The sequence below is a fragment of the Beta vulgaris genome, chromosome 5 (assembly GCF_026745355.1).
Source record: "Beta vulgaris subsp. vulgaris cultivar EL10 chromosome 5, EL10.2, whole genome shotgun sequence".
Lineage (NCBI taxonomy): Eukaryota > Viridiplantae > Streptophyta > Magnoliopsida > Caryophyllales > Amaranthaceae > Beta > Beta vulgaris.
This window is the reverse complement of record NC_079206.1, coordinates 4,744,027-4,755,296: the sequence shown is the minus strand read 5'-3', so window position 1 is coordinate 4,755,296 and position 11,270 is coordinate 4,744,027. Positions and strand designations below refer to the sequence as shown.

Sequence of the window (11,270 nt, the reverse complement as noted above, 5' to 3'; positions counted from 1 at the left end):
ATGTCCATAAATGTCATTTTATATAAACAAAGGTAATCAGCTTTTAGCAATCAACTAAGTTTTACCACACACATTTATGTGAAAAATTAAAATTTCCAGTCAATTTGCTAAACATAAAGGTAAAACTCTAAATTATAACAACTAAACTCAAAATTCTATTTGCCAAACACGATCATGTGTCACCACATTTAATAATTATAAAAGAACTAATATTAATGATTATATAGTAAGCATATACAAATTAAATAAAACTATCGAAAATACCAATATAAATGATTATCTATTTATCTTAGTTAGGGCCGACAATCAGGTCGGGTTGGGTCAGTTTCAGGTTGACCTGATTTATATTTCAGGTCACTTACCCCAGACCCAAACCCGACCTGATTTATATTGCAGGTCGAAAACCTCAACCCAAACCGACCATATATTTTTCGGGTTGACCCGAAACCAACCCAAAATGACCTGAAATAAAAATCTAAATATCCAATGATCAAAACTCCGTGGAGTGATTTACTCAATTACTATAGGGTTTTGATTGAAGTGATTTGATGATTTAGTGATACTCTGTAGTCTGTAGCAGAGGAGGAGTGGAAAAGGAAAACGTCGTGCAATGGAGTGATTTACTCAATTACTCTAGGGTTTTATATTTTAAGGGCATGTTCTCTTCGGCATAAAACAACTGAACTGAACTGAATTGAACTGAATTGAACTGAACTGAACTGAACTAAAATGAACTGAATTGAACTGAACTGAAATGAATAGTGATATGTGAGTGTAAAAGTATTGTCAAGAGCTGAACTGAACTGAACTGAAAATAAGCTGGGGAGAACAGGCCCTAAGATCCAAAAATTGGACTTACCCCCAATATTATAACCTAACCGACTAAGGGCTAACCCAATATAATATAAGTTATTTTTAAATCAGGTCATTTCGGGTTATTTTCAGGTTCAAAAGGTCAACCTAAACCTAACCCATTATATTTTCAGGTCGGGTTGGATCGACCCATTTTCTTTTTCAGGTTGAAAATCTCAACCCAAACCCGAAAATTTCAAGTCAGTTTCAGGCCTTGTTATCAGATTAGGTCAGTTTTTGCCAACCCTAATCTTAATTGATATTTAGTTGTGTGCATAATTACTATTTGCAAGAGAGAAGAAAGAATGTAGAAGCTAAGTGTGGAAAACCATGGCAAAATATATCTCTGTCTATGTCAAAAATAGCCATTATAATATGAATTTACTTGCATATATAACCGGTTCATGAACAACTTCAACCATAAGTATAAAATATGATTTTACCTACTTTTATGATATTGACTTTTGACTATTACTTTCATTTTACATAATGCGAAAAAATAAGTTCAAATAAGTTTAGATAAAGTTTAATAAGGAAATAAGATCTAATAAGTCTAATTCAACAGAAATAAGGTCTGACACTTTTACAGAATAAGGTCTAATAAGTTCAGATTAGTAAAAATAAGTTGAATAGAACATGCCGTAAATCTACGAAACGCATTTATAATAAATTTATAGTAGTCAACTAATCAATACTCCCTTATTTGGGCTACATTTCCTTATTTGTGGTACTTGACCCACCATAAAGTATTACTATTATATTTGTTTTTATCTTTTTCAATCCAAAAATACTATTTTTTTTACCTTTCTCCATTATTTTACATTAAATGGCTCAAAAAGTATCCTCCCAAAAGTTTGAAAGTGACATTGTCTTTATTGTTGTGCATTATCAAATGTAGCAAGTAAAAAAAATGGAGTATATATAAATAGACAATACAAACAACTGATTAAATTAGCAACAACTAATATTCATTATCAAACATATGAAACACCCTATATACTCTTTTTTTATTATTAGGAAATTAAGTCAGCCCAAGATGCTAAGTAAATACCCCAGCATAATGCTAGCTAGGAGTAAGGATCGAACCCCTGACCTCATAGACCAAGGGGGAGCGCTTTTACCCACTTGAGCTAACTACTATCCTTTCTAATGCTAGGAGTAAGGATCGAACCTCTGATCTCAGGAACTAAGGGGGAGCGCTTTATCCACTCGAGCTAACTCCTATTCTTACCCTATATATTCTCTAAAAACCTTAAAAGTTACATTGTCTGAAATCTGATGAAATACACAATATAGCAATTTAAAAAAGGAAGTATTTTGTAATTTTCTAGGAGAAGTTTTGAACTCTTTACGCACGAGATGTCCAAGAAAAGGTAAGCATGGAGTCCTTTGGGACTGAAGCAATGAGCTACCCACCTTTTATCGTTACTGTTTTACAATCCTCTATACTATACTACTAATATATACTCTCTTCTCTCCATTGACCTATACGGCTATAACTAAACCTCCCTTTAAAATTATGCCCTTTGACCCTTTTCTATGGGCTCATGCTCATCCCATTTAGATCAATGAATTATGGCCTTTATAAAAGTTTAAAGGTTGGTTAGTATTTTTCATTGCTGTTGGTAGTACTAGGTTATCTGAAATCATACGCACTTTTCTGAATTTTTTTACAAGTAGGTGTAGGTGTAGGTGATGCAATTTGCATAAACATAAAAGGGTACACCTCAGACATAAACGTGGATGTGAGTCAGCAATAACATGACGACCACTTGCTCAAAACCATAACCCCACACTTGAAATCTGTCCAACCTTAATTATCAATGTGGCTACTAGTCAGCATAAATTAGATAAGAGCTGACGTGGAATTTTACATCAAGAGTGACATCTTGGGTCCCTATGTAAAAATTATAAAATTGAAAATTAAGTATAATGATTAAGACTTGTATTATGTGGAAAATAGAAATTGATGGAAATATATTGGATGTTTCGGAAGCTTTTTAAGTGGCTACAATTATAATTACTTAATATTATTGTATTAGTCCTCTACTTTTAGTGACTCAACATGTATTATTAATTTCATTGACTTTTAAAACATTAAAAAAAATCGTCAAAATCATGTTAATGATTACTCCTTTTGTCCCAAAATATAGTTTCTGATTCTATTTTTTCACGGGAATTAAGGTAAGTAGAATCTAAAAGGTATAATAAAGATTTTTTTGTTTATTTAAATAAATGTTGTATGGAAAAAAGATGATTTTAGGATAGAACATTGAGAATAATGGCTGAAAGAGCATTAATTGTAACATTTGGGTTGAATAAACAAAGCAAAAAAAATCAAAATTCAAGAAGCAAATTGATGAGGACATGATTTTTCAAGAAAAATCACGAAAAATTGTGGAACTAAATATAGATATGAGAACTATATTTTGGGACGTATGAGAACTGTATTTTGAGACAAAGAAAGTAATTCTGAATTTGTTAATGTATAAGTGTTAGTTTTAATTCTAGTTTGGTTATTAGAGTCAACTTAATAAATGGTATAGATTTGAAATTAAAAATAAATGATTTAAATTAGACAAGCGATATGACTATAATTTTATTGTAGCCATGGTAAAATATTCGTATCTTTATATGGTGCAATGAATGCGCAAAGAAACTTCTGGAGCATGAAAAATTGTAGAGATGAAATATTGGTGTTGTGGAGTTGTTTGTATTATTTGACCAAAATTCAAAGGTCGTGATATTTGATAAGTGGTTGGTCTTATGGCCTTTGAACAGTGTGGAAGTCATGTGTTCATATGGTCATATACACGTAATTTGGTATATGCACTACTTGTTATTTGGTGCGAACGTATCTTGGTCTTTGGAATATTAGTTCAAGACTTCTAGAGGTAAATCTTTCTTGTCCCCATATCAGGCCATTTTCTCTCCCTTTTTTAGTTGCTTTGTCTTCACTTCTTGATTTAGCATTGATTCGTTTGATCATTGAAAATAAAGTTCACTATTCTTGTCTACAAATAATTATAGAAGGCAATGATCTAAACTATATACGATTTATATTTTGGGTATCCCTATGATTTAGCCAACTCAATTAATTGAGTTTTACTAATTATTTTCATTTTTAGGTTTCGAACTTTTGTAGACTTCTGATTATCTCAACTTTTATATTTCTTATTAAAAAAATTGAACTTTTTATGAGAGCATGGAAAATGAGTTCACATTTGAACAATCATGAGTCGCACATGTATTTTCAATATAGTAACAACACATGTAACAATTACTAACAAAAGAGTATATAATGTAATACATGCAACATTTAGCCATATTAAACTTTTTTTCTTTTCTGTTGGCTTTTAACCTATCAATTAAATTTTTAGTTTGTAACTATTTACTACTCTAGCTCTAAATCAGGAAGCTCTATATGTAAGACAAAGGGGGCAAAAATAAAAATGGTGCAATGGGAAATTGAAGTTTACATGTAGTGAATTAGTAAAAATTGCAACCTATACCTTCCCTTCAAAAAATTGTCTTCAAAAATTTTGTTAGCTCTTTATCAAGTATTTCATCTTTTAGTGGCAGAGTAAAGTGAGTTGCAGTGTGCTTAGTAATCAAATTTTCACAGCTTTAACAACAAAGGGCTTTTTGTATATCAAATACAAATTACATGTAAGTCTATAAGTGGTATTTGGGCCATTCAGATGTGGTCCATTTAAATTAAAATCGATGTGCTTTGTTTCTAGGGTGATTTGTTTGTAGTTGTAGTTAGGCTCCATATCAAGTCAAGCCTATTTTAGTGGGGCCCATATCGAGTCTTGTGTTTCTGGTCAAAGTTTATTTTTTGGATTTCATAATCTAGTTTATACTGGCTTAAATTAGGATTAAGCCGCATCAAGTCATATACATTCATACTTCTTAAAATAAGTTTCAATCAAATTCAATAAAGTTCACTTAAGTTTCACTAGATTTCAGGTGAAAAGACTCACCATCCATTTTGAGTTTTTTCCCCTAACTACATAGACAAAACTTCTTTTTTATTTAATCAACTTTTTCTTTCTCTGAATACAAGTGCTTTTGACTTTTGAGGTAGAAAGGTCAAATCGTTCAGCATGCATCTCCGTAATTGGACTTGGACCCATAAAACAAAAAGGCCCAAATTACATTCAGCAACAAACATTTCCTTCTAAGATTAAATCATGCTCAATTGCTCGTTACATAGACAAGATTAAGTTGTCCCTTTATCAATGTATAAAGCTATTAGTTACAAGTTTACATCCATTATTATCATGGTAAATTATAACGAGCTTAAAGTGTATTGGTAAACTCAAGCATGATGGTCTCTAAGAGCAAGCTGAAATTTCTGGCTATAATTAAAAATAACCAAGTGTCTAACATCTTGAGCAGGGAGACAAAAGGCTTCAACATTGCTAATACACTTGACTGTGAAATTTGAGGGTGGAAGATTTTGGGTTGACGAATTTGGTTGTGAAGCCCATGTTAGCAGATCATCCCCAAAGAAGTCACCTGCTTCGAGCTTTCGAGAGTTGGAGCGGCCTGCAGTACGATGTGTAAGCTGTAATAACCCACTGAAGACAAACACCACTTGTTCAAGTGGATCCCCTTGTAGCACTATGTATGTTCCTTCTGCTCCTGTGAAAGTTCGTAAGTGTCCGCAGATGAAGTTAAGAAGCTGTTCATCCATCCTAGTGAAGGGAGGTATCTGAAAAGGGTAAACAACATATCAACTCAAATTCTTGAATTGAAATTGGCCCCTCATCAAAGTGGCCTCACTTGTAAGGATTGCCTGGACACAGAGTAACAGTTAGGCTCCTTTTGGTAGGGTTTAAAATATTTTCCATGAAAATGAGTTTTCCTTTTCCTTTCATTTTTCGTTGTTTGGTTTAATAAGGGGTGTAAAACAAGATTTCCATCAAGGGAGCTTTAGGTGAAAATCATTTTCCTTTCAAAATGAAGGGAAAACACATTTTCGTCCCTCTTCCTTAGCAACCTTTTACTATCCTCTTATCTATCCTCTCCTTTCCCCTTCTATTTTTCTTTTTTTCATAACTTTTTTTTACATTGAACCAAACAAAGAAAAATTAGCTTTGCATTTGAATTTTCCATCGTAAAATGTTTTATATGAAAAATCATTTTACATTGAAAATATTTTACATCCAACCAAACGAAGCATTAGTGATACAATGAATGAGTTAGGATTTAGGAAGGCAAGAGAAGACGATGAAATGGGAGAACTCACAGTGCAAACACGTTCCTTGTACAAGTGGGTTCGAATATCACGTCGTAAGTCCAAAGGAAGCGAGTTCAAGATGGCTTCATCGTCTATTCCTTTAGTACATTGCCATTCTGATTGAACGCTCTGCCGAACAAGCCCCTTTAGGTCGTGAGGGAGGTCGTGGTAATGTGTCCATTCCTCAAGCCTTCTCTGTTTTATCCTCTGCTTTTCTCTTCTAGCCCCTGCAGATTGTACACTGGTCTTCGAAAAGAGGCCAGAAGATAGTTGTAAACAGAAAATATTTGTCTATAAACAGGTTACTAGACAAATATTTCTAGAGAGTATGGGTGGAGATTATTGAATGTAGTATACCTGCATGCGCGCAATTAAGTCAGCCAATAAGATGAGCCCGAATATGATTACCGCACAACTGAACATTGTCTCCATCGCATTAAAACTTGCTTCGAATGTTTGGCCCAAGGAGCTGCAACAATAAAATTCTTAGTCACTAAGCATAAGTTTTGAAATCACAAATACTAAGAACTTTATGAAATAAAAGGAGTAGATCTCAAATAAAAAATAAACATGGAAGAAAAGAAGCAACGAAAAATAAGAATTTGAGAGGCAGAAAAATGAGATGTTTATAAATGTAAAATTGAGGTTCATAGTACCCTTAACTTCCTTCAATTTTTTAAAAATTGGTAAGATGAATAACTTCTAACGTGCACTTGCACAAAGCTCGACATCACTTGAAAGGAGGGGGTGATAGAGTATATAGTATATACCCTAACAGGATATATAGGAAGAGGGGAGGATGGGTGGAAGAGAGGTGAATAATAGAGAGAAAAATGTATTTTCCATTCCTCGAAGGAAGAAAATGTCTTCCACTCTTTACAAACCAAACAAAAGAAATAGGAAAATCACGTTTGCAGAAAATATATTTTAAGTTATAACAACTAAACACACTCTTAGGGTGCGTTCTATTCAACTTATTGGACCTGAACTTATTGGAACTTATCTGAACTGAACTTATTGAACCTGAACTGAACTTATTGGAACTTATTAAACCTGATTGGACCTGATTCAACTTATTGGACCTGATTGGAACTTATTGGACCTGATTGAACCTGATTGACCTTATTGGACCTTATTGGAACTTATTGACCCTGATTGAAACTTATTAGACCTTATTGGACCTGATTGAAACTTATTAGACCTTATTGAACCTGATTGAAACTTATTTGACCTTATTAGACAAAAACATTGACCATGAATAACACAAATATTACCACTAACGTAAATACTACCCCTCAAAATTTTTTACGGAATAATAATTATTATAATTCGTCCTTTAAAAAATAATGATTATTAATTATCTCTTATGATAATTAATTTAACAAAAAAATTACTATTTATATATTTGCCTATACATAACTTTCATCACTAATATATCTAATAGTGTTGTTCTAATTTTATAAAACACTAGTAGAAAATCAAAAAATTAATTTTATAAAATACTAGTAGTTACTAATCTAAGATGAGCAAAAGTATAATACTATACATTGTGGTACTTTAATAAAAAATTCTAATAATAACATAATCAGCTAATAGTAATATGAATAATAAAATAATAGACATAATACAAATAAATAATAAAATAATAGACATAATACAAATAAATAAAAAAATAATAGACACTAATACAAGTATAATACTATATAATCATTGTGGTACTTTAATTAAAATTCTAATAATAACATAATCCGCTAATAGTGATATGAAATTATGAATAACAAAATAGTGGACAATAATACAAATGTTTATTAAACATTGACTATTTGGACCTTATTGGACCTTATTAGACCTGATTGGAACTTATTGGACTTTATTAGACCTGATTGGAACTTATTGCACCTGATTGGAACTTATTGCACCTGATTGGAACTTATTGGACCTTATTAGACCTTATTGGAACTTATTGCACTTATTAGACCTTATTGCAACTTATCTGAACTTATCTGAACTTATCTGAACTTATTGGACCTAAAACTTAATTTTTTAAGTTGAACAGAACGCACCCTTAGACTTCGTTTGGTTGGGAGAGCAATTCTACTAGTAGGGAAAACGGTTTTACACTCCTTTGCAAACTAAACAATGTAAAATTGAAAATAAGAAAAACAGTTTTCGAGCAAAATGTTGTACGCCTTACCAAACAGAGCCTTAATATAAACCGGAGGAAGTAAATTAGAGGGAGTAAAATAGTTACCTTAAACTTCTTACACCCCAGACGAAGCAGTAGAACACTTTTTGGATAAAATTCCTTAAACCAATTTCATTTGCGAAGGCATCCGAAAGCATCCCATTGTTAAGTTCCTTTTGTCTATTGATGCAGTCTTTATGTAGTTGACTGCAATCATCGCCAACAGGGTGGACAAAATCAACCTTTTCAAAGCACTGATGTAGTTGTTCCAGATACAGTTGATAGTACATTGCTCCTATAAACTTTTACAAAACAAAGGAAATAGCTGAGAGACATATACTAGCGGTCCGTTTGGTAGTTGGTTATAAACGGTGGTAAGGTGAATGAATTTGTGTGTAAATTTGTGAAGAATATCATTGTCCATTCCCATGGTAATGCTAATTTATACTAAAGTGTCCACTTTCCTTCTTGAATTTTCATTCTCATCCAATACCACCTTGTAGGTGGTAATGACTAATGAGTGGTAATGAAAATTGCTTCCCCTTGGAGACAAAAACACAAGTTTATAGGTGAGATTGCTCGCCCATAAAGAAAAAATACCTCCCCATGGAGATTTTAGGGATGCTTCCCTAATAAAACTACACTTAAAATTCATTCCCATTACCGCAATTTATTAACGACTACCAAACGAGCAGTAGGAGTACTAACTTAGAAGTTTAGATGGTAATAATACAAATTGTTAAGATTGATGGCTTTGATGAAATAAAATACTCCAATTATCAGACAAGATAATAGGTCTCACATGGCCCATCAAAATGAAAACTGAAAGATTGAGAACCGCCCCTGACCAAATGTTCTTTGTGGCAATGCCGAAAGATTCTATAAAATTGGCATCCCGAGGAACCATTGCTATTGTCCGTGGAGCTAACTGTACTAGCACAATAAGTGGTATCAATGAACTAGCCTCCATAGGAGATTTTGACCAAATTATCATCTGTTACATACAAAAGAGAAGAAGTCAGCTCTAAATTAAAAAGAGGTTACAGATTTGGACACATATCTTGTGAGTTGTGACAAAGAATTTCCAGTTAGGTAGACGGAGAAGTGAAAAAGAGGATACTATGTTTCTTGGGTATACATGTCTGATATCTGATACGACCAGAAAATATTTATAATATAGTCAGTGGCACTTAGGTAATACCGTATACATAGAGGGGTAGATGAGGGTGTGCAAGGAGCCCAACAACACAGGTCCCCCAAAATTATAAAGGCCTAAAAATATATTATTTTGAAAATTTTACTTTCATATTTGAAGAAATCACCCTTGTTTCCAGGGCTCCAAAATTTTCAAAACGGCCCTGATACATATATGATATCTAATACGAGTTATTTTGAAAAGCATAAGAATTTGATATTCATAGAGAACTGGTGGTTTGGGATTAGAAGGGAAAGAGGAAATATCCAGTGGATCACCCGCTAACCCGCTCCACCCGACTTAATGGACGGATGAAAAACCCGGTTTAAATGGATGATTGGCGGGTGACGGATTAACGGATTCGGGTGGAAAATTTTCACCCACCACCCGACCCGTTAACCCGAAAATATAAAAAACAATTTTTTTTTTCTGAAATTCGTGTATTGCTGGGCTAGGCCCAAGTCCAAATGAATAATTGAATACGCTCTTACTAGTATTACACAACACTCCTAACTACACAGCAGTGATTCTCAAACCCTAAAATTTCAATAAAACGCTCTCTAGTCTGCCTCCCTACTGCTCGCCTGGTGGTCGGCACTTCTGACGGTGGTAGCATCAAGGGAAGCGTCCATTGTTAACTGTTAACGTATTATCCATGCAGACCTGCTACTGAAATTAAGTCGGACGTTGTTAGTAGTGCCCATTGTGATGCCTCTGAGATTCTTTCTTCCAGAGGTCCTTTGAACTCAACCTTCAAGTATGTGCTATGCGGGGAACGGGGGAAGACTATTACTAGTATCATGTTAAAGGAAGTATATGAACGCTAATTAATACATTGTTGTCTTCATGCTTTTCAAGAAATCTGTTGATATGGACGAGGGAAGATCTTCTAATTCTCTGCAGCCCCGTGTTCCCAATTTTCTCCCCTTTTTTTCACAATATTCTGCCCTAATTTTATCACGAATTTCTGCCCTTTTCACAATTTTCTGTCACGAATTTGTGCTAATTTGTCACTAGTATTTACATCCGATTACCACCCGAACCATCCGTTTCACCCTGTGGTGATGGATGGATGGATTCGGGTGGATGAATTGGCGGGTGGTGGATGGATCGGGTGGGGTGGATGGAGGCGGGTGATGGATGCGGGTGATGCTCCACCCGCCCCGAACCCGATCCATTTCCATCCCTAATGGCGAGTAACCAATGACTCCAGTGATCTCCATATACATAAATTTAAATGCGGTCTAACAGATTTATACATACCTGGGGAAATGGCTGTATAGCTAGCAAATCGATCATGAACATTGATTTCATGTAATTGATCGCAATCAAGTAAGGGTCCTTGATCAAATTCTTCTTCTTAAAAACTTTAGGACCTGGGACTTGAAGAGCTATACGAAATTTTATAATAATATTAAGGAGGTGAAACAAATCTATCAATGTTCGGAAGAATGTTAATAAGATACCCGCCTGGATATCCATGCCTGAACACATAGGGCCTTTAGCATTGGGAATGTACAGTAGATAGGGGTCAAGAATCAGGCTCAAGATCCCGATGATAAGCATTAAGCGTCTCCATTTGATTACAAAGCGGCTCTCCGGATCAAGAACATTGATCATTAATGACATCTCTTGGTTTTACGTGGAGAGAAATGGCAGGAGGATGTCAACTGAATTGTGCCTCTTGTGTGGTGTCCATCTTTCATCAAGGAATTGAATAATGAACATCGTTTAATTCAGTTGGGTTCCCCCTTCCCCTTTTGTATGTGTGGGACTTTTATTTATTATGT

The 11,270-nt window shown here is 34.1% G+C and overlaps 1 protein-coding gene across 1 annotated transcript; it reads right to left on the bottom strand.

The window, feature by feature from the left end:
* Positions 1–5,009: 5,009 nt before the first annotated feature.
* LOC104892684 (cyclic nucleotide-gated ion channel 18) lies at positions 5,010–11,240 on the bottom strand. Its single transcript, XM_048645131.2, has 6 exons — positions 10,744–11,240; positions 9,088–9,279; positions 8,352–8,587; positions 6,458–6,569; positions 6,110–6,346; positions 5,010–5,572 (listed from the first exon to the last, which is right to left on the bottom strand). Exons 1-6 carry the CDS (start codon positions 11,107–11,109, stop codon positions 5,177–5,179), a joined length of 1,539 nt encoding a protein of 512 aa, XP_048501088.1. The 5' UTR covers positions 11,110–11,240; the 3' UTR covers positions 5,010–5,176.
* Between the last annotated feature and the right edge of the window lie 30 nt (positions 11,241–11,270).

What these genes read in the sequence shown, in the direction of transcription:
- LOC104892684 (XM_048645131.2), bottom strand. Translation starts at nt 11,109, where the DNA reads ATGTCATTAATGATCAATGTTCTTGATCCGGAGAGCCGCTTTGTAATC. An exon ending in TGGGGTGTAAGAAGTTTAAG is followed by an intron (nt 6,570 to 8,351) that starts GTAACTATTTTA and finishes TTATTGTTGCAG; the next exon opens with CTCCTTGGGCCAAACATTCG. An exon ending in ACAAGGAACGTGTTTGCACT is followed by an intron (nt 5,573 to 6,109) that starts GTGAGTTCTCCC and finishes TACCCTTTTCAG; the next exon opens with ATACCTCCCTTCACTAGGAT.